Below are 24672 nucleotides of genomic sequence, written 5' to 3' on the forward strand. Positions count from 1 at the left end.
ACCTGTAGTCTCTTGGCCTTCGCAACCCTACGGGAGGGCAGCTCCCTGTCAGCTCAGTCCAAGCTCTTCTCTGTCCTGGTACCCCAATGGTGGAACCAGCTTCCCCCTGAAGCAAGGACAGCAGAGTCCCAGCCCATCTTCCCGAAAGCACCTGAAACCCTACCTCTTCAAAGAGTATCTTAAGTAATCCCCCTCCTCACCTAAACCCCCGTCCTAAAAAAGAAACGTAGCTGAACCAACACTTGCACGTGACTCACCCCCCCTTTCTAGCTCTGACTTTGCTGATAGTTACTTTATTGAGGAAACGTGTACTTACTATGCCTGTGATATGTGGTTGTCCCACCTATCTCTCTTAAAATGTATGCACTAACTGTAATTCGCTCTGGATAAGCGCGTGTGCTATATGACTCAAATGTAAATGTAAAATGGAGCTTACTACCTAGTGTTTCTACATGAACTATTTCCACTACTGCCCCACAGGGGGTGCCACATACACACACATGCAGAGGTATGGATACAGAGACACATTTACAATGTACAAACAAACACCTGTTGACCGGTCTAATGATGATGCATGCATCTCTGGTAATTATAGATAATCTGTTCACAAGTGACTGCTATCTCCACACATACTGATAAATCACCACCATTTTATTTCAGGTATACATTTCTGATTAGAGTCTGTTTTGTTTTAATTCCAGTGTCACCTCAGAACGCAATCATAGAGACTGTTTCTATGTCTCTCTGCCAAAGGCAGGCCAGTGACAGTGTCATAGCCAAGATGTCACCTCTCCGTCCCTGTGAGTCATACAGACACTGTTGTCTCAGCACCAACCACCCCCTCCAAGGAGACGGACGGACAGAGGAGAAAGTGGAGGACAGGGATAGCAGCTTAAAAAAGACACTGATGTACTTCTTCTCATTGCACTCTTTTCCCCACTTCTCCTTTGGAGCTACATTAACCAATATCTTAACCACATTAGCCTTCTGCATTGTACAGGCACATCTTAGACACAAAAGTCTAGCGCCTCTGCTCTGCACCATCAGTCAGGCTTAGAGCGCCCTCCCCTGGTCTAAACGAGATCAGCAGAACACAGAGGGCCAATGACTTGCAATCCCAGTTTGATTTCATATGAAGCCATTTGCTTCACCCACTGAAGGGGAAGAGAGAGGAGAGTGCATTCCTGGAGGAGGCTAAGATCAAGCCTAAGAGGTTGTCAGGTTTTTTAAAATTCATACACCATCATGTTAATTCAAGTAGCTTATAAAGTGAGTTCCAAAAGGATTGGGCTGTTTTTTTGGCTCTGTGTTCCAGCATTTTGAATTTAATTTAACCTGATACAATGACTATGAGCATAAAGTGCAGACTGTCAGCTTTAATTTGAGGGTATTTTCATTCATATCAGGTGAACGTTTGGAAATAAAACACTTTTTGTACATAGTCCCCTCATTTTAGGGGGACAAAAAGTATTGGGACAAATTCACTTATATGTGTATTAAAGTAGTTAAAAGTTTAGGATTTGGTCCCATATTCCTAGCACACAATGATTACGTTAAGCTTTGCTGTTTGTTTTGGTTGTGTTTCAGATTTTGTACCCAATAGAAATTAATGGTAAATAATGTGTTGCGTCATTTTGGAGTCACTTTTACTATTTATTAAAAATAGAATATGTTTCTAAACACTTCTACATTCATGTGGATGCTACCATGATTACGGATAACCTCTCAACAGGGCAGGTTAGCATTTTGGGGGGTTAGGATATTTATGCGCCTGTAACTTTCTCACTATGTACAAAAAGTGATGTAATTTCTAAACGGTTCACTCGATATGGATGAAAATTAAAGTGGTCTGCACTTTAACATCACAGCCATTGTATCATTTAAAATCCAAAGTGCTGGTGTACAGATCCAAAACAACAGCAAAAAATGTCATTGTCCCAAAACTTTTGGAACTCGCTGTACATAGAACAATATATCTGAAATGGATTACAACATTGTCTCTGCTAGATCTAAGGAGGACTGAATTGTGATGCTGAACAGAGCTAAACATCCCGTTACTCCCCCCTTAGTGTCACTGCAGCTCCCAGAGCACGTCTCCTGATTCTGCACTCATTTAGCATCACATTTTGAATAGCCATGTCCAGCTCCATCATTTTGTTCAGAATTCCTGCCAAGAGTGTAAACATATAAAAATGTGTGAAGGGAGGGAGGGTGACACACATCTACCATGCTATGTTTTTGTCTTACTTCTCTCTTTATGTAGTGTTGTGGTGTCTCTCTTGTCGCAATGTGTTTTGTCCTAAATAAATGTAAAAAAAGTAATAAATTGTGGCTACCTCAGTGTGATGTAAGAGAAACATCCTCAGGTTGGGACTGCATCATCCAGGTGGAGAATGAAGACTGATAGCCTATGCCACACCATCGGGCCCTGTCGTCCCTTCCCATCCACATCCACACACACCGTCTATGGGTGATGACGTCACAGCAGTGCTGCAGTGGAATGACTAATGGGAGCTCTGTAATAATTATACAAATCCTAGTGGATTTACTGGCTAGATGCAAACACTGCTGGTACAATGTCCCGATGGATGTGGCAAAAGTAAAAGGAATATGTCTGAAAGTGTGTGTGTTTGGGTGTCTGACAATGCCTATACACGTGTCTGAGTGTATGCATGAAGGGGGGGGGGGGTGCGCCGCAGACAGGACCACATGGAGGAAAAGAGCACCAGCCCTGCTCTACTGAGTATGCTTACCATCCTACCTGCAGTAGCTATATTTAGCCCAGGACGTGATGCAGAGAACAGGCATGACTGCATGGAGGCTGGGAAAGCCAGCGTTAGTTAACTGTTTACAGTACCTGGGAAAGGCAGCATCCACCTGACTGTTGAAGTGCAAACTTCATAAGCATGTACCTTGCACTGTGCAAAGACCACTGTCCACTGTCAGCAGATACAAAAATAATGAAGATCCATTTCTGACTGTAGCCTATGTATGTAGGCTAATAATAACCCTGTACAGTTCTATTTGCATGTGGAAAAGTATGTAGGGGCGGCAGGTAGCCTAGTGGTTACAGCATCGGGCGAGTAAGCGAAAGGTTGCTAGATCGAATCCCAGAGCTGACAAGGTAAAAATCTGTTGTTCTGCCCCTGAACAAGGCAGTTAACCTATTGTTCCTAGACCGTCATTGAAAATAAGAATTTGTTCTTAACTGACTTGCCTAGTTCAATAAAGGTAAAATAAAAAAGAATGTAGACACCCCTTCAAATTAGTGGATTTGGTGATTTCAGCCACACCCATTGCTGAAATGTGTATAAAATCGAGCACACGGCCATGCAATCTCCACAAACAAACATTGGCATAGGATGCCACTGTTCCAGCAAGACAGTTCGTAAAATTTCTGCCCTGCTAGAGCTGCCCGGTCAATCAATCAATCAATTTTATTTTATATAGCCCTTCGTACATCAGCTAATATCTCGAAGTGCTGTACAGAAACCCAGCCTAAAACCCCAAACAGCTAGTAATGCAGGTGTAGAAGCACGTCAACTGTAAGTGTGGTAGGACGCGAAGTGGTAGGCCACACAAGCTCACAGAATGGGACTGCCGAGTGCTGATGCACATAAATTGCATAAATATTGTCTGTCCTTGTTGCAACACTGGTTGCAACACTCACATTGCTTCCTCTGGAAGCACAATAACTGTTTGTCGGGAGCTTCATGAAATGGGTTTCCATGGCCGAAGATCACCATGTGCAATGCCAAGCGTCGGCTGGAGTGGTGTAAAGCTCGCCCCCATTGGACTCTGGAGCAGTGGAAATGCATTCTCTGGAGTGATGAATCACGCTTCACCATCTGGCAGTCTGACGGATGCCAAACCCACGCTATCTGCCGAATGCATAGTGCCAACTGTCAAGTTTGGTGGAGGAGGAACAATGGTTTGGGGCTGTTTTTCATGGTTCGGGCTAGGCCCCTTAGTTCCAGTGAAGGGAAATCTTAACGCTACAGTATACAATTACTTTTTAGAAGATTCTGTGCTTCCAACTTTGTGGCAACAATTTGGGGAAGGCCCCTTCCTGTTTCAGCATGACAATGCCCCTGTGCACAAAGCGAGGCCCATACAGAAATGGTTTGTCGAGATCGGTGTGGATCCTCATACTTTTGATCATGTTGTGTAACATACAATATGTAAGAATCACACAATATCATAGAAACAACTAATAACACCCTATCTTCTTCCCAGTCTTACATGGCAGTGAAGCAGTGATTGGCTGTGTAATGGAGATAGAAGGCATTCATTGGCTGTTGTGTTGATCTTCAGGGCCTCAGGCTGGTGTGGTTTAATGAGTCACGACTCAGTGTTATCCAATAGAGGTTTGTCCACAGAACAGGGCCTTACAAGAACTTAACACACCTGAATCACCTGCAAACTCTACATCACCATTCCACCTGCAGACTCTTAATTGTGAGAGAGTAACTCTGTTTAAACTTAGGGCAAACTGAAAGTAGTAGGATCAGAATGATTTCAAACCACCACTTGTCACCTGAGCAGAACACTTTCCCTCTGTTTGGTCCCTTCATTTTCACATCACTGAAAATGATCAGTACAAATCAACACCCTTCATTTAGAACTGGAGACACTCACCTGGCAGTCAAAGTCCTGGAAGTTACGTGAATTCTGAGAGGAAAGAGGAAAGAAAGGTATGTTATTGAGGTGTTGGATGGTAGAAATTCTTTCACCTACAGTATTTTATACTGAGCAAAACTATAAACCCAACTTTTAAAGTGTTGGTCCCATGTTTCATGAGGTGAAATAAAATATCCCAGAAACTTTCCATATGCACAAAAAGTTTATTTCTCTCACATTTTGTGCACAAATTTCTTTACATCCCTGTTAGTGAGCATTTCTCCTTTGCCAAGATAAACCATCCACTTGACAGGTATGACATATCAAGAAGCTGATTAAACAGCATAATCATTACACAGGTGCACCTTGTGCTGGGGACAATAAAAGGCCACTCTAAAATGTGCAGTTTGGTCACACAACACAATGTCACAGATTTGTCAAGTTTTGAGGGAGCTTGCATTTGGCATGCTGACTGCAGGAACTCTGTTGCCATAGTATTGAATTTTCATTTCTCTACCATAAATCATTTTAGAGATTTTGGCAATATGTCCAACCAGCCTCGCAACCGCAGACCATGTGTATGGTGTCATGTGGGCGAGCGGTTTGCTGATGTCAACGTTGTGAACAGAGTGCCCCATGGAGGCGGTGGGGTTATGGTATGGGCAGGCATAAGCTACGGACAAAGAACACAATTGCATTTTAGCGATGGTAATTTAAATGCACAGAGATACCGTGACGAGATCCTGAGGCCCATTGTCGTGCCATTCATCCACAGCCATCACCTCATGTTTCAGCATGATAATGCACAGCCCCCTGTCGCAAGGATCTGTACACAATTCCTGGAAGATGAAAATGTCCCAGTTCTTCCATGGCCTGCATACTCATTAGACATGTCACCCATTGAGCATGTTTGGGATGCTCTGGATCGACATGTACGACAGCTTATTCCAGTTCCCGGCAATATCCAGCAACTTCGCACAGCCATTGAAGAGAAGGACAACATTCCACAGGCCACAATCAACAGCCATCAACTTTATGCGAAGGAGATGCTGACTGGTTTTATGATCCATGCACCAACAGATACATATCTGTATTCCCAGTCATGTGAAATCCGTAGATTAGATCCTAAAGAATTTATTTCAATTGACTGATTTCCTTATATGAACTGTAACACAGTAAAATCTTTGGAATTGTTGAATGTTGCGTTTATATTTTTGTTCAGGATAGAAAACACCACTGCTTAATTGACATACTCTAAATATGCTATCCTATTTATCACCTGTATGCCTCTCCTGTTAACTCATTACTGTATGTCTGTCCTCACATCTATCCTGCAGGCTCCTGTCTGTTGGATTCTTAATGAGATGGCCTTGCCACTAGGTGGAGTGAGAGGTCAGCCATAAACTCATTCATTCAGACGAGCTCATGGCGCTGTCTTCCATCCACCTGTCTGTCCACAGCCAGCCCACATCACCAGCACCACTGTCAGGTGATGAATGGCCTGTTCAGCCCATGATGTATGACACAATACCCTCTGCCTCAGCCTATACATCAACTCATGTCCTGTGATGCAGAGAAAGCCTAACAGTGCCTCAGCCTATACATCAACTCATGTCCTGTGATGCAGAGAAAGCCTAACAGTGGGTTTTGACCAGAGGCGGTGCCTCCTCTTGACAACGCTTCGCTCCAAGGCTTCACTTTGATTGAAATTTGCTCAAAGTAGAGCAGAGCTGAACTTTTTCTACCACTCCACCAGCAGGGTTCTTGCCGCTCACCTTCCCACAATACCCTGCACATTTATCCATGTGACCTCGTTGAAAATTAATGGGGGCGGAACTTCTCGTGCCAAATTTGTTTTTGGTGAAAACCTTCTGTAACTGCCTGTAATATCGCCCTGGAACTGTCTGGAACAGAATAGTTCCCTCTGGATATAAAACGGGTCAATTTACACAGATGGGCTGACTTCCTTCTCCTTGCCCCAACCCAAGGCAGGCTGGGAGCTCATCCCCTCCTCGATGCTGCAGTGGAGACGGAGGTCCTTGAGGAATGGTGGGAAGAAAGCTTTGATCTGCTGGAGTGTTTTCTCTCTCATCTGAATCTTTCAAGCAAAAAAAAGAGATGCGTTTCTGCAAGGTTCCCCTTTGATATTCCCCTCTTTCCTCCCCTCCCTCTTGCTTTCAAGCTTCATCTGCCTACTCTCTCTCTCCATCTCTGCATCTCTCTGCATCTCTCTCTTGAGCCTAACTCCATCCCTTGATTTTTCTTCTATTGACTGCTATTCCTCTATTTTCTAGAGTCTTTTCTCTTCCCTCACTACAGTGAAGCAGGGATTATAAATAATTAACTTTGATGAACAGAGTTCTGGAGTGGGGAGGAAAGCACTGTTCACGATGGAGACAAATAGTGAATAAATCTCAAAACATGAGTCTACAAAACATTAAGAACACCTGTTCTTTCCATGATATAGACTGACCAGGTGAATCCAGGTGAAAGTTATGATCCCTTATTGATGTCACTTATTAAATCCACTTCCATCAGTGTAGATAAAGGGAAGGAGACAAGTTAAAGAAGGATTTCAGCGGGTGAATGGGCAAGACAAAAGATTTAATTGCCTTTGAACAGTGTATGGTAGTAGGTGCCAGGCGTACCGGTTAGTGTCAAGAACTGCAACGCTGCTGGATTTTTCACGCTCAACAGTTTCCCATGTGTATCAAGAATGGCCCACCACCCAAAGGATATCCAGCCAACTTGACACAATTGTGGGAAGCATTGGAGTCAACATGGGCCAGCATCCCTGTAGAACGCTTTTGACACCTTGTAGATTCCTTGCCCCGACGAATGCAACTCAATATTAGGAAGGTATTCCTAATGTTTGGTATACTCAGTGTATAGGCATGTGTATGTGTGACTCTCCCTCGCAGGTGGTCATCTCATACTCTCACCTTATTGGTCAGCAGGGGCTTGATCTCAGTCAGCTGCACATCCTGTAGCTCATCCATCTTCCTGTCTGGTCACTCTACTCAACACTGAGAGGAAGACAGAGAGAGAGAAGAAGACAATAAATGATTCTATGTGAGCCACACATAACATACTTTCAGAAATGAGAGCTACACAATTATAGCACATACCATCATACAAAGACCTTATTATTTGCGTATTCACACACACACACACACACACAGAGAGAACATAACAGAGATCTGAGAGACCCCTGCTGCGTCAATAAGTTGTTCAGATTCATGTCAGCTTCACGCTATTAGTTAATATGGGAGTGGTTAGTAACAGCACATCAGGCTGATTGATCTATTTGTATTGGATGAGAGAAGCAGGCAATGTGTCGTGCTGTGGCCCTGGCCCACCTGGCCCTGTCATTCCTCCCCTAAGACTCTCACACACAGACCTGAGCTGTATCGCCGTGACACGCATGTGATGAGGATGAAGCTGAAGGGTTGAAGGGCATTCTCCCTCTCTGTTTGCTCTGTGAAAGGTCATCCCAGCCTTACATAGCCTACACCTAAGGACCAGGCAGCAGTAAGGCAGGGGGGCAGGCAGTGGGGCAGGCAGTCAGGGACACCACACAAATCCCTCCTCATTTGTTTTCCCTTTGAGGAAAATAATTACACAGAGAGACTACACCCAAGCGGCACACAATCACCCCGCCAGCGCCTCCCCCTTTTACCTCAGCCCCGCTTGCTCAAGGTGAGGACAGTAAACGGTGTTCTGTTACCTGGCTCTCTGAGAGAAGATCATGTTACTGAGGGGATAACAGGGGATAGAATCTAGAGACAGGCCTAGGTCAATGCTTCTAACAACATGTATAATAAAATAAAACGTATCTCATATTGTAATTGTCTCTCACTTGCATTTATTAGTAAGTTAATACTCATATATTAACAAGCTCAACAATTAATCGAAAATCGCTGTACAAATACAGTGAAGGCTGGTCTACAATAGAAAAGGGCATGGCTATTGGACTGACAACAGCCAATGGGAGTTCCAGTACTATAATCACTTCCTGTGTCAGGGCCCACCTCTCTCTAACAACCTTGAGCTGAACATATAACCTTCAGAGTAGGCTGGTGATTGAATAACCTGGAACTCAACCAACCAGAACAGCTCTACTCCACAGATGAGGTCATCCCAGTTTGAGTCAGAAGGAACCATTAGGGTGCTCTCAGACCTGCTATGGTGGCTCACCCCTGTGCATAGCCTCCATCTGATGAGTGAAATATAATATAGCCCTGTGGCAAGACATTACTACCTTCCTGGAACAGACTGGGCATACCATCAAAACCATAACCTATGCCTGCACATTAATCGTCAGAAGTGGTTAGTATGATGAAAATATGCCCAGCAATGCTGCTGACAAATACGGCTCAAAGGAACAAAAAAATATTTAGACAAGGAGCGAGAAAAAAGAAAAAGAAATATTCTGCATGCTTGAGCAGATTCAGCGTACTGGCTGTATCATTCCAACACTTCCTCGGGCTGACGCAGAAAGTGGGCCGGTAGCAAAGGCCAACTGCAATCGGGAAGGGTCAGGGTAGGCTTATACCCAAATGACAGACAGACAGTTCCTAAAAGCTATCCTACAATATGAAGTTGTATTGTATTGTCCTGTATTTTATTGTATTGTACAGTACTGAATTGTATTTTATTGTACTATATTGTAGTGTATGATTGTACTGTACATTTCCTATGGCCCGACCCTGTTCCAACTATAGGAACACCTGGTCTCCAACAGACTCACATTCCACTGTACGGTGTGTGCTGTGGTTGCCATAGAGACAAAGTCGGTGATGTTTATTCTAAGATAGGAGCGCCTTGGGACAAATGAGAGACAAAGGGAACATATAGAGGCTGTAATGGGAGAAACAGATTGGGGCAGTGCAGGTCTGGGGAGAGATGCTACATCATCTGGTTTTACCAATGATAACTTCTTCCCTGTGGCCTCATTCATCCACAGTGACATGTAGGACACAGATCCAGTCATTCAGATACACATTATTCAGACAATGAGAGTTGAAGGAGAAAGCCTAGGCCAGGGTTTCCTAAACTCAGTCCTGGGGCCCCACCTGGGTGCATGTTTAGTTTTTTAGCCCTAGCACTACACAGCTGTTTTAAATAATCAAAGCTTAATGATGAGTTGGTTATTTGAATTAGCTGTGTAGTGTTAGGGCAAAAAACGAAACGTGCACCAAGGCGGGAACCCAGGACCGAGTTTGGGAAACTCTGGCCCAGAGGACAGATGGATAGACAGGCAATGTGTTTGCTTTGCTGTCTGTGGAACATATTTGACTGGGAGTCCATTAGAGATGGTCACATTTGATTAAATACCTCTGACATCAGACGATGCTCAGAACATGCTATGTGCGTGGATGAATATAGAGTATGGGGGAAGGGGAAATTCTGGAAACAGCTGACACAGTACAATGAGGTGCATACATGTGACCTAATTGTCTGGAAAGTCTGACTGGTGGTGCATTATGGTTATTCTAAATACAGTATGTCTCTTAACTGTCTTGTTTATGAAGACCAATACACACACTTATAAACACACACGCACACACACAGTTCCCCAGGTCAATTTAGCGCTCAGCAGGTTGCTCCTGTAGTGCCTCCTACATCACGCCACACTGCACCACAGTGACTGAGGACCGAGCACTAGGAAAAACATCCCTGAAGATCATGTCCGAGGAAAACCACATGAGTCATGAAAGTGAAGAATGCTCAGTCTTCACCACATAATTAAACAGACAAAATAGTCCAATTTTAAAATGTCTGAATGTGTATTCTTCTGTTCCCAGTCTTCCATCCTGTGTGTGAAACTACACTGGTCTAACGGACAACCCACCAACGATGCCCTGCCCTCTGACCTGGGCTGGAGGTCATAGTATGAGAGGTGTTATTAGCTTTAGCGTAGTACTGATACACACACACACACACACAAGGGAGTCCTGTAGCCGCCTTGTCAGCAGCTGGTGCTGAATGATGGATTGAGAGGACACATTCACACTCCTCCCCCTGCCTCATCCCCCTCTCCATCCATCGATCTCCATCTCACCTTGGAGAGCAGTGCACTCTGGGAGAGGCTCCTATTATGGATTACAGTCGCCTGAGAGTCGTGATGCTGACCCTGAGGTAGCCCTCCTTAAATGGCAAATGTTGCCATGGTGACCTTATTTCTACCTACCTAGACGTCGCCATGGAAACCCTAGGCCTAGGGTAACCTATAGACGCTGGCATGGTGACCCTGATTTGACCTACCAAATGTCACCATGGTGGCTTGAGTTAACCTACCTGTATGTTGTCATGGTGACACTAATTTGACTTCCTTAATGTCACCTATGACAGGCTGATGGATCTGCTGTGAGAGCGGGGCCCTGACAACAAGCTGAAATAGAGGGACTGTCTGTGTTGTGTGGCTGTCCCTTTTATCTTTGGGTCAAATAACTTTGATGACACAGTCCCAATTAAAGAACAGAGGAACCTCTGTGTGGGGGGAGATGCTTTGGGGTAAGTAGTAAGGCATACAAAAAAAACAAGGAAAACAAGGCAAGACAAATTCCTTAGAAGCTCCCGCCTCCCTCCCAGCCAACCAGTGAGAACAGATCCCAGGCCTGTTTTCCTTTATGTGACTCAATGGTGCTGTTATGGCAACCATCTGAAAGGAACAACTAACTGGTCTGTGGAACATCTCAATAGAAACGTCTGCCCTGGCTGCTCCACATCGCTGCCCCCACCCCCTCAGACACACTGTTTACAGCGCTTAGTCTTTGTATAATCCGCCCCAGAGTATAATTCTGTGACTGTGATGGGCTCAGTTCCAGATTATTCCTAACACTCTAACCCAGGCCATTCGTTTGGTAAGAGAATTAGAGGGAAAATCTCTCCATTTGACATTTTTCCCTTTCACTTCCTGTAGGGGGTTAACAACACAACTATAGTGTTAGTCTTACGTTCTGATCCAATCCTTCTGCTCTGTTCTGATCCAATCCCTCTGCTCTGTTCTGGCCGGAGGGGGAGAGACAAGTCGGACAGACAGAGCAACAGAACTGGGAGAATATTCTCTCTCTCCCTCCCTCCCTACCATCACCCCAGGAGATTCCTGTGAAGCAGGAGCACCCAGGCCTGAGGCAGCAAGCTCCTAGTGCCCCAGCCTTAATTACTCTACTCCTTTCCCAGTCTGTTCTCCTGGGGCCCAACTCTCTCTTGTTACTCCACTGAGGCCTATTGATCCAAGCAAACTAAATCTCTCCTCTGTTATAGTGCACATGCAACCTCCCGACACAGGGTCGGTTCAAAAACCATACACTTCAACTGAAGAGCACTCACACACACACCTTTGCCAAAGTATTCAATCTAGAATCAACACATTCACACATTTAGAATTCACAAATCTTATTCACAAGCAGTGTGTGCAGTAGCATAACCATGTGTTCATTCAGGTGACTGCAGGGAATTATTGAGGTGATGGACTTGGACTTCTCTGGACTTCTCTGGATCGTTGAAGGATTAGCAGCTAAATACATAATCCATTAATATAATTAACTCATAATCATATTGAAAAACACAACCACAATCTCACACAGAGATTTAATTTCCTGGCCCTCCTATAAGCATTACTCAAAAGACTGGCAATAATTCCCTGGTTCTATACAGACGGTTGATGAATGTTAAGAGCCACCCCTCCACTCCTCTCTCTCTCTCTCTCTCTCTCTCTCTCTCTCTCTCTCTCTCTCTCTCTCTCTCTCTCTCTCTCTCTCTCTCTCTCTCTCTCTCTCTCTCTCTCTCTCTCTCTCTCTCTCTCTCTCTCTCTCTCTCTTTCTCTCTCTCTCTCTCTCTGGTACTAGATTGGGGCTTTGATAGGGAGGTCGTAAAGGCGCGGAGGGACGTGACCTTGTGGAGTCTCCTCCTTCTTACGCAATGTCAGTATCCGTCTCTTATCTCTCTGCCTCTCATTTCAAATGAAATGAAATCAAATTCTATTTGTCACATGCGCCGAATACAACAGGTGTAGACCCTACAGTGAAATGCTTACTTACAAGCCCTTAACTTCTTATGGCTGCAGGGGCAGTATTGAGTAGCTTGGATGAAAGGTGCACAGAGGTGCCCATATTAAACGGCCTGCTCCTCAGTCCCAGTTGCTAATATATGCATATTATTATTCATATTGGATAGAAAACACTCTGAAGTTTCTAAAACTGTTTGAATTATGTCTGTGAGTATAACAGAACTCATATGGCAGGCAAAAACCTGAGAAGTTCCACTTCCTGTTTGAATTGTTTCTGAGGTGGCAGATTTTCAACCAAGCTCTCAATGAAATTACAGCGAGATATGGATGAGTTTTCACTTCCTACGGCTTCCACTAGATGTCAACAGTCAATAGAACTTTGTCTGATGACTCTAATGTGAAGGGGGGCCGAAGGAGACAGGAATGAGTAATCACTGCCACGAGCTGATCACGCATTCACCATGCACCTTCACATGAGGAGGACGTCCGTTCCACCGCTCTTCTGAAGTCAATCTAATTCTCCGGTTGGAACGTTATTCAAGATGTATGTTAACAACATTCTAAAGATTGATTCAGTACATCGTTTGACATGTTTCTACTGACTGTTACGGAACTTTTGGACATTTCGTCACGTTATAGTGGAGGCGCTTTGTGACTTTGGAATTGTTTACCAAAGACGCTAACCAAAGTAGCTAATTGGACATAAATAACGGACATTATTGAACAAATCAAGCATTTATTGTGGACCTGGGATTCCTAGGACTGCATTCTGATGAAGTTCATCAAAGGTAAGGAAACATTTATCATGTATTTTCTGGTTTCTGTTGACCCCAACATGGCGGCTAATTTGGCTATTGTTCTGAGCTCCGTCTCAGATTATTGCATGATTTGCTTTTTCCGTAAAGTTTTTTTGAAATCTGACACAGCGGTTGCATTAAGGAGAAGTATATCTATAATTCCATGTGTATAACTTGTATTATCATCTACATTTATGATGAGTATTTCTGTTGAAACGATGTGACTATGCAAAATCACTTGATGTTTTTGGAACTAGTGAATGTAACGTGCCAATGTAAACTCCGATTTTTTGTTATAAATATGAACTTTATCAAACAAAACATGCATGTATTGTGTAACATGAAGTCCTATGAGTGTCATCTGATGAAGATCATCAAAGGTTAGTGATTAATTTTAGCTATATTTCTGCTTTTTTGTGACTGCTATCTTTCGCTGGAAAAATGGCTGTGCTTATTGTGGTTTGATGGTGACCTAACATAATCGTTTGTAGTGCTTTCGCTGAAAAGCATATTTGAAATTGGACACTCTGGTGGGATTAACAACAAGAATACCTTTAAAATGATGTATGTATGTTTGAGGAATTTTAATTATGAGATTTCTGTTGTTTGAATTTGGCGCCCTGCACTTTCTCTGGCTGCTGTCATATCGATCCCGGTAGCGGGATGCAGCCATAATTAACCAACAATGCGGTTTTAAGAAAAATACCTAAAAAAATAAATAAATAAAAGTAACAAATAATTACAGAGCAGCAGTAAAATAACAATAGCGAGGCTATATACAGGGGGTACTGGTACAGAGTCAATGGTGCGGGGGCACCGGTTAGTCGAGGTAATTGAGGTAAGATATACATGTAGGTAGAGATATTAAAGTGACTATGCATAGATAATAACAGAGAGTAGCAGTGGTGTAAAAGAGGGGGGGGGGGGGGGGAATGCACATAGTCTGGGTAGCCATTTGACTAGATGTTCAGGAGTATGATGGCTTGGGGGTAGAAGCTGTTTAGAAGCCTCTTGGACCTAGACTTGGCGTTCCGGTACTGCTTGCCATGCGGTAGCAGAGACAACAGTCTATGACTAGGGTGGCTGGAGTCTTTGGCAATTTTTAGGGCCTTCCTCTAACACCGCCTGGTAGAGGTCCTGGATGGCAGGAAGCTTGGCCCCAGTGATGTACTGGGCCGTACGCACTACCCTCTGTAGTGCCTTGCGGTCGGAGGCTGAGCAGTTGCCATACCAGGCAGTGATGCAACCAGTCAGGATGCTCTTGATGGTGCAGCTGTATAACCTTTTGAGGATCTGAGGACCCATGGCAAACCTTTTCAGTTTCCTGAGGGTGAACAGATTTTGTCGTGCACTCTTCACGACTATCTTGGTGTGCTTGAAACATGTTAGTTTGTTGGTGATGTGGACGCCAAGGAACTTGAAGCTCTCAACCTGCTCCACCACAGCCCAGTTGATGATAATGGGGGTGTGCTCAGTCCTCCTTATCCTGTAGACCACAATCATCTCCTTTGTCTTGAATTCAATTCAATGGGCTTTATTGACATGCGAAACACATGTTTACATTGCCAACACAAGTGAAATAGATAATAAACAAAAGTGAAATAAATAATAAAAATGAACAGTAAACGTTACAATCTAAAAAGTTTCAGAGGAATAGAGACATTTCAAATGTCATATTATGGCTATGTACTGTTATAACGATGTGCAAATAGTTAAAGTACACAATGGAAAATAAATAAACATAAATATGGGTTGTATTTACAATGGTGTTTCTTCTTCACTGATTGCCCTTTTCTTGTGGCAACAGGTCACAAATATTGCTGCTGTGATGGCACACTGTGGTATTTCACCCAATAGATAAGTGGAGTTTATCAAAATTGGATTTGTTTTAAATTCTTTGTGAGTCTGTGTCTCTAATTTGGCCATACTGTAACGTTTGTCTTCCTCCTCTTCTGAGGAGGAGCAAAGATCGGACCAAAGCGCAGCGTAGTTTGAATACATACTATCGTTTATTAAACGAAAACGAAAAAACACTTGAACAAACTACAAAACAATAAACGACGTGAACAGACCTGAACTTGAGAACATATAAAACATGAACGCACGAACAGGAACAAACGAACGAAACAGTACTGTGTGGCGAACAAACACAGACACAGCAACAATCACCCACAAACAACCAGTGAAAACAGCCTACCTTAATATGGCTCCCAATCAGAGACAATGACAAACACCTGTCTCTGATTGAGAACCATATTAGGCCAAACGAACAAACCTAAACATAGAAACAAATAACATAGACTGCCCAACCCAACTCACGCCCTGACCATACTAAATAAATACAAAACAAGGGAAATAAGGTCAGGAACGTGACACATACTGTACATTTGACAGGAGGTTAGGAAGTGCAGCTCAGTTTCCAGCTCATTTTGTGCAATGCTCACAGTGCATTCGGAAAGTATTCAGACCCCTTGACCTTTCCAACATTTTGTTACGTTACAGCCTTATTCTAAAATGTATTAATTAATTTGTATTCCTCATCAATCTACACAAAGTACCCCACAATTACAAAGCGTAAAACAGTTAAAATGTTTATTTTTTTATATATTTTTTTTTTTACAAACGTATTAAAAATAAAAAACAGAAAAAGTTATCAGACCCTTTGCTATGAGACTCGAAATTGAGCTCAGGTGCATCCTGTTTCCATTGATCATCCTTGAGACGTTTCTACAACTTGATTGGAGTCCACCTGTGGTAAATTCAATTGATTGGACATTATTTGGAAAGAGAAATGGGTCCTATAACAGATTCAAGTATTTTTAGCCAGATCCTAATTGGGATGTCAAATTTTTATGTGCCTTTTGATGGCGTATGCCCTTCTTGCCTTGTCTCTCAGATCGTTCACAGCTTTGGGGAAGTTACCCGTGGTGCTGATGTTTAGGCTGAGGTAGGTATAGTTTTTTGAGTCCTCTAGAGCAAAGGTGTCTAGATGGCATTTGTATTTGTGGTCCTGGCAACTGGACATGTTTTTACTGTCAGGGCCCAGGTCTAGGAGAATCTGTGCAGAAGATCTAGGTGCTGCTGTAGGTCCTCCTTGGTTGCTAACAGAAGCACCAGATCATCAGCAAACAGTAGACATTTAACTCAGATTTTAGTAGGTTGGGGCCGGGTGCTGCAGACTGTTCTAGCGCCGTCGACAATTCGTTGATATATTTGTAGAAAATAAATGTTGTACAACTGAAATGTGTCTCCTGCATTTAACCCAACCCCACTGAATCAGAGAGGTGCTACCTGCCTTAATAGACATCCATGTCATCGGCGACTGGGGAACAGTGGGTTAACTGTTGGGGCGGCAGGTAGCCTAGTGGTTAGAGTGTTGGACTAGTAACTGAAAGGTTGCAAGATCAAATCCCAAGGTAAAAATCTGTTGTTCTGCCCCTGAACAAGGCAGTTAACCCACTGTTCCTAGGCTGTCATTGAAAATAAGAATTTGTTCTTAACTGACTTGCCTAGTTAAATAAAGGTAAAATAAAAAAACTGCCTTGCTCAGGGACAGATTATTAGCTTGGGATTCGATCCAGCAACCTTTCGATCCGGGATTCACTAGGCTACCTGTCGCCAAGAAGGTGGGGCTCATCCCACAGCCCTGTGGAAAGAAATGTGTGTTCTTTCTCATCTGTTTCTCTGTTTGTTACAGTCTCTCTATACAGTATTTGTCTCTCTCTCCTTCACCGTTTATTTCCCTCTATATATTACTATTTTCATAGTACATACTCTTGGTGACTCTCCCAGTTTTGTGTCAGAGGAAACCCTGCTCCACAGTCACTGGTGTGTGTCTGTGTGTGTGTCTGTGTGTGTGTTTGTGAGTGTGTGTGTGATTGTGAGTGTGTGTGAGAAAGAGGCTCAGATCATTATCAGAGCCCTTACTGGCACACAGCAGTCACTGATCTGAGAGGGGGAGCCCCTCCCCCTTTCCAAACTCAGGACTGGGGCAAATCTGTCACATCCACAAACTAACAAACACATAACCACACACACACACACACACACACACACACACACACACACACACACACACACACACACACACACACACACACACACACACACACACACACACACACACACACACACACACACACACACGCACGCACGCACGCACGCACGCACGCTGTCAAGTCTCTCTCTTTCTGCACATCTACTGCTACTCTCATTACTTTCAGAGGGCTGTTAAAGCATTGCATTATTCACTGCGGGGGCACTTTATCTGCCAATGGTCTTGTGAGATTAAAAAAGGCATTTCCCATATTGATTTAAGACCTCATATCTGTAGGCATCAGGGCAATTCCACAGTAACAGAGTGACACTGAGACTCAGATTTTTCACTTCAAACCAATGATTGCAAAGTTATGCATAAGTGCTATTTTTAACAATTTCCACTGAAAATTATAATAAAACACATTTACTTGAAGAACAGTGCAGATGCAACGTTTGGTAACAGATTGACAGTTTGGGCTGTTTGTGTAGTCCAACACCCCCGCCCCCCAAACAAACAAACACGCACGCAGCACACACACACACAGCCTCAAAGGAATTGTGTCCTGCTCCAAGAAGTACATTGATTCCCAGAACGTATTATGACACAAATCATTATTTGTCCAAAATTCTGAGAAAAACTGGATGCTAGATTTACTATATATGAAGCCAAAAACCTGCAGTGTATTTTGTCCACAAAGTGGTGCCACTGTCCACCAGCACTATTGTTTCACTCAAACTAACAAACGGGATAACTCAATTTAAACATTAAATCCAACAGGGAAGCATATGTATAAACCATAAATAAGGCATCATCGTGACATGATGGTCCTATGAGAGCTGGTTGTTTGAGTAAGTCTCCCATGTTTCCAGTGTGTAGCCTACCGACTCAGCCTCTCCGACTCAGCAAGCTCTATTTTGGGGTTGATGTATAAGTCATGTGGTGTTCTGAGCACTACACTGGATGCACATTTTGGGTGATGTGATTTGTTTGTTTGAAGTGCTTGTGTCTATTGCTCTCCCTCTCTTTGAGGACACAAAACGCAATGATACATCAAGGGGGGTTGATTATACAGCATGAAGATTGCACTGAACCACTGACTCAACACTAGCGGTGAAAAATGCAATACGTGTATACTCACACCACATGATGTTATATCCACAGATTGAAGGAGAACACTGGTTAACTTCTACCTCTTCAAAATAGTCTGTTTTCTACCAGCTAAAAAATGGTGAGGTGTCTCTAACATTCCAAAGTAAGATTAATTAGATTCTGATTCTGATTAATTAGATTAATCCTATTCTGACAATAGCAACTTGTATGCATTATCGCTACATCGATACGACCCAACACGGCCCTCGCAAAAGGTATAGGAGCAACTCAAAAAAACATACTACTGAGCGGAATGACAATAGATGGATGACTCCCAGAAAATCTACTGCAAGCTATAACATGGGCCTGGTCGCTACCAGCGCTACTCCTGCTAAAAATAAGGCTGATGGTTCTCAGTGCTGCCTCTGCCTGATGGCTCCACTCCACTCAGCTCTGCTCGCTGGCTGCCCTGCCCGGGGGCTGGTGGGGCCTGTCTGTAGGGGATTCCTAGCACTGCTTACTCGTGCAGATAGGAGTGGAGAGGTGGAGTGGATAGGCAGGGCAGAGGACGGGGTAGAGAGAGATAGAGGTAAAAAGAGGGGTAGAGAGAGAGAGGTACTGTAGAGAGAGAAAGAGCAGCTGAGGCAGGGGTTCACGCCAGAGTTGAGTCACAGTGACAGTGAGCCTTACTCCAGATAACAGGTTTACAGGGCTCTAATGTGTCTACACTACAGCACATAACACTGGCCTAGAGACGGATGACAGAACCCCAAGGCGATCGGTACATGTTAGTGTGACAACAGCAAGGTTCACACTCAGAGATAACCAAGACACTACCACACACCCATTCTCTCTGTTAGATTATTTGATTGAAAACCTAGGTAGTATTCTTTATTTAACACATGCTTATGAAAGTATCTCTATGTGGATGGCAGGTAGCTAGGTTGGTTCTAGGTCAGTCTAGAACTGTATGGATCTGTGGTGAGTAGCCAGTTGGTCTAACCAAGCAAGGCTTTCTCCTGATAGAGCCATCACACACAGCCATCACACACAGCCATGGCTGGCTGTCACTGAGACAGATCAGGACAACCTAATCTCCCAGAGAGAGACAACGGTCACTGAGACAGATCAGGACAACCTAATCTCCCAGAGAGAGACAGAGGTCACTGAGACAGATCAGGACAACCTAATCTCCCAGAGAGAGACAGAGGTCACTGAGACAGATCAGGACAACCTAATCTCCCAGAGAGAGACAGAGGTCACTGAGACAGATCAGGACAACCTAATCTCCCAGAGAAAGACAGAGGTCACTGAGACAGATCAGGACAACCTAATCTCCCAGAGAGAGACAGAGGTGGACCCTCTCAGAAAACCACTGGCACCATCTCTTCTCTCCTGGTCGCCAGGGAGGATGGCTGCGTCCTTGACAACCACAGGGGGCTGTCGACCCCTCTACGCAGCACTGCTGGTGAAGGAATGATGACCTTTTGATGAACATTTACATAAAACCGCTCATCAGACCAACCCAAACAGCTTAGCAACCACAGTAGGGCTCAACAGTGTAAAAACTGCCCTTAGTATTATGGAGTCAGAGCCCGAAAGCTGACCATTCAGATAGGCTAGATGGATAGGGATAACGTATAAATAAATAAAGACAAAGTACAGGACAGTACTAAAAAAGTACAGTACTAACAAAAGACAGTGAGATAAGAATGCAAGCTCTGATTCAGATTCCTGCATTCTGCAGCACAGATCTATCCTGTACACTACAAACATGGATATATCCTGTACACTACACACACAGATATATCCTGTACACTACAAACATGGATATATCCTGTACACTACAAACACGGATATATCCTGTACACTACAAACATGGATATATCCTGTACACTACACACACAGATATATCCTGTACACTACACACACAGATATATCCTGTACACTACAAACATGGATATATCCTGTACACTACACACACAGATATATCCTGTACACTACACACACAGATATATCCTGTACACTACAAACATGGATATATCCTGTACACTACACACACAGATATATCCTGTACACTACAAACATGGATATATCCTGTACACTACAAACACAGATATATCCTGTACACTACAAACATGGATATATCCTGTACACTACAAACACAGATATATCCTGTACACTACACACACAGATATATCCTGTACACTACAAACATGGATATATCCTGTACACTACAAACACAGATATATCCTGTACACTACAAACACAGATATATCCTGTACACTACAAACACAGATATATCCTGTACACTACACACACAGATATATCCTGTACACTACAAACATGGATATATCCTGTACACTACAAACACAGATATATCCTGTACACTACAAACATGGATATATCCTGTACACTACACACACAGATATATCCTGTACACTACAAACATGGATATATCCTGTACACTACAAACACAGATATATCCTGTACACTACAAACATGGATATATCCTGTACACTACAAACACAGATATATCCTGTACACTACACACACAGATATATCCTGTACACTACAAACATGGATATATCCTGTACACTACAAACACAGATATATCCTGTACACTACAAACACAGATATATCCTGTACACTACAAACACAGATATATCCTGTACACTACACACACAGATATATCCTGTACACTACAAACATGGATATATCCTATACACTACAAACACAGATATATCCTGTACACTACACACACAGATATATCCTGTACACTACAAACATGGATATATCCTGTACACTACAAACATGGATCTATCCTGTACACTACACACACAGATATATCCTGTACACTACAAACATGGATATATCCTGTACACTACAAACACAGATATATCCTGTACACTACAAACACAGATATATCCTGTACACTACAAACACAGATATATCCTGTACACTACACACACAGATATATCCTGTACACTACAAACATGGATATATCCTGTACACTACAAACACAGATATATCCTGTACACTACACACACAGATATATCCTGTACACTACAAACATGGATATATCCTGTACACTACAAACACAGATATATCCTGTACACTACACACACAGATATATCCTGTACACTACAAACACAGATATATCCTGTACACTACACACACAGATATATCCTGTACACTACAAACACAGATATATCCTGTACACTACACACACAGATATATCCTGTACACTACAAACATGGATATATCCTGTACACTACAAACACAGATATATCCTGTACACTACAAACACAGATATATCCTGTACACTACACACACAGATATATCCTGTACACTACAAACATGGATATATCCTGTACACTACACACACATATATATCCTGTACACTACAAACACAGATATATCCTGTACACTACACACACATATATATCCTGTACACTACAAACACAGATATATCCTGTACACTACACACACAGATATATCCTGTACACTACAAACACAGATATATCCTGTACACTACAAACACAGATATATCCTGTACACTACAAACACAGATATATCCTGTACACTACAAACACAGATATATCCTGTACACTACACACACAGATCTATCCTGTACACTACAAACATGGATATATCCTGTACACTACACACACAGATATATCCTGTACACTACAAACACAGATATATCCTGTACACTACAAACACAGATATATCCTGTACACTACACACAGAGATATATCCTGTACACTACAAACATGGATATATCCTGTACACTACAAACACAGATATATCCTGTACACTACACACACAGATCTATCCTGTACACTACACACACAGATATATCCTGTACACTACAAACACAGATATATCCGGTACACTACACACACAGATATATCCTGTACACTACAAACATGGATATATCCTGTACACTACAAACACAGATATATCCTGTACACTACACACACAGATATATCCTGAACACTACAAACACAGATATATCCTGTACACTACAAACATGGATATATCTTGTACACTACACACACAGATATATCCTGTACACTACACACACAGATCTATCCTGTACACTACAAACATGGATCTATCCTGTACACTACAAACACAGATATATCCTGTACACTACAAACATGGATATATCCTGTACACTACAAACACAGATATATCCTGTACACTACAAACATGGATATATCCTGTACACTACACACACAGATCTATCCTGTACACTACAAACACAGATATATCCTGTACACTACAAACATGGATATATCCTGTACACTACAAACACAGATATATCCTGTACACTACAAACATGGATATATCCTGTACACTACAAACATGGATCTATCCTGTACACTACAAACACAGATATATCCTGTACACTACAAACATGGATATATCCTGTACACTACAAACACAGATATATCCTGTACACTACACACACAGATATATCCTGTACACTACACACACAGATCTATCCTGTACACTACAAACATGGATCTATCCTGTACACTACAAACACAGATATATCCTGTACACTACAAACATGGATATATCCTGTACACTACAAACACAGATATATCCTGTACACTACAAACATGGATATATCCTGTACACTACAAACATGGATCTATCCTGTACACTACAAACACAGATATATCCTGTACACTACAAACATGGATATATCCTGTACACTACAAACACAGATATATCCTGTACACTACACACACAGATCTATCCTGTACACTACAAACATGGATCTATCCTGTACACTACAAACACAGATATATCCTGTACACTACAAACATGGATATATCCTGTACACTACAAACACAGATATATCCTGTACACTACAAACACGGATATATCCTGTACACTACAAACATGGATATATCCTGTACACTACACACACAGATATATCCTGTACACTACAAACATGGATATATCCTGTACACTACACACACAGATATATCCTGTACACTACAAACATGGATATATCCTGTACACTACACACATGGATATATCCTGTACACTACAAACACAGATATATCCTGTACACTACAAACATGGATATATCCTGTACACTACAAACATGGATCTATCCTGTACACTACAAACACAGATATATCCTGTACACTACAAACATGGATATATCCTGTACACTACAAACATGGATCTATCCTGTACACTACAAACACAGATATATCCTGTACACTACAAACATGGATATATCCTGTACACTACAAACATGGATATATACTGTACACTACAAACACATATATATCCTGTACACTACAAACACAGATATATCCTGTACACTACAAACACATATATATCCTGTACACTACACACACAGATATATCCTGTACACTACAAACATGGATCTATCCTGTACACTACAAACATGGATATATCCTGTACACTACAAACACAGATATATCCTGTACACTACAAACATGGATATATCCTGTACACTACAAACATGGATCTATCCTGTACACTACAAACACAGATATATCCTGTACACTACAAACACATATATATCCTGTACACTACAAACACATATATATCCTGTACACTACAAACACATATATATCCTGTACACTACAAACACATATATATCCTGTACACTACAAACATGGATATATCCTGTACACTACAAACATGGATCTATCCTGTACACTACAAACACAGATATATCCTGTACACTACAAACACAGATATATCCTGTACACTACAAACACATATATATCCTGTACACTACAAACACATATATATCCTGTACACTATACACACAGATATATCCTGTACACTACAAACATGGATCTATCCTGTACACTACAAACATGGATCTATCCTGTACACTACACACACATATCTCTTCTGTACACTACAAACACTCCACAAGCAGCAGGGTCACGACTCACCAGGGAGCCGCACGATTAAACACAGGCCCAATCTCCCTGAGTGCTATTCACTCAGTCAATGAGTGTTTGATGTTTGTTTGTCATGTTCCTCTCGCTCTCCATTTAACTGCACTCATAGAAACACAACACTTGGAGGGATTCAATTCACTG

General features: G+C 42.5%; 1 protein-coding gene across 2 annotated transcripts in view; it reads right to left on the minus strand.

The window, feature by feature from the left end:
- The window catches only part of LOC139557076 (protein NDRG3-like), a 53208-nt gene that overhangs the window by 25241 nt on the left and 3295 nt on the right, over positions 1-24672 (minus strand). For both annotated transcript variants that reach the window (XM_071371442.1, XM_071371424.1), the window contains exons 2-3: positions 7563-7646; positions 4639-4671 (exon numbers count right to left, since the gene is read on the minus strand). In XM_071371442.1, the coding sequence (XP_071227543.1) occupies positions 4639-4671; positions 7563-7619 (90 nt within the window). In that variant the 5' untranslated portion in view covers positions 7620-7646. The remainder of the gene's footprint in view (positions 1-4638; positions 4672-7562; positions 7647-24672) is intronic.

Source organism: Salvelinus alpinus, chromosome 2 (assembly GCF_045679555.1).
Source record: "Salvelinus alpinus chromosome 2, SLU_Salpinus.1, whole genome shotgun sequence".
NCBI lineage: Eukaryota > Metazoa > Chordata > Actinopteri > Salmoniformes > Salmonidae > Salvelinus > Salvelinus alpinus.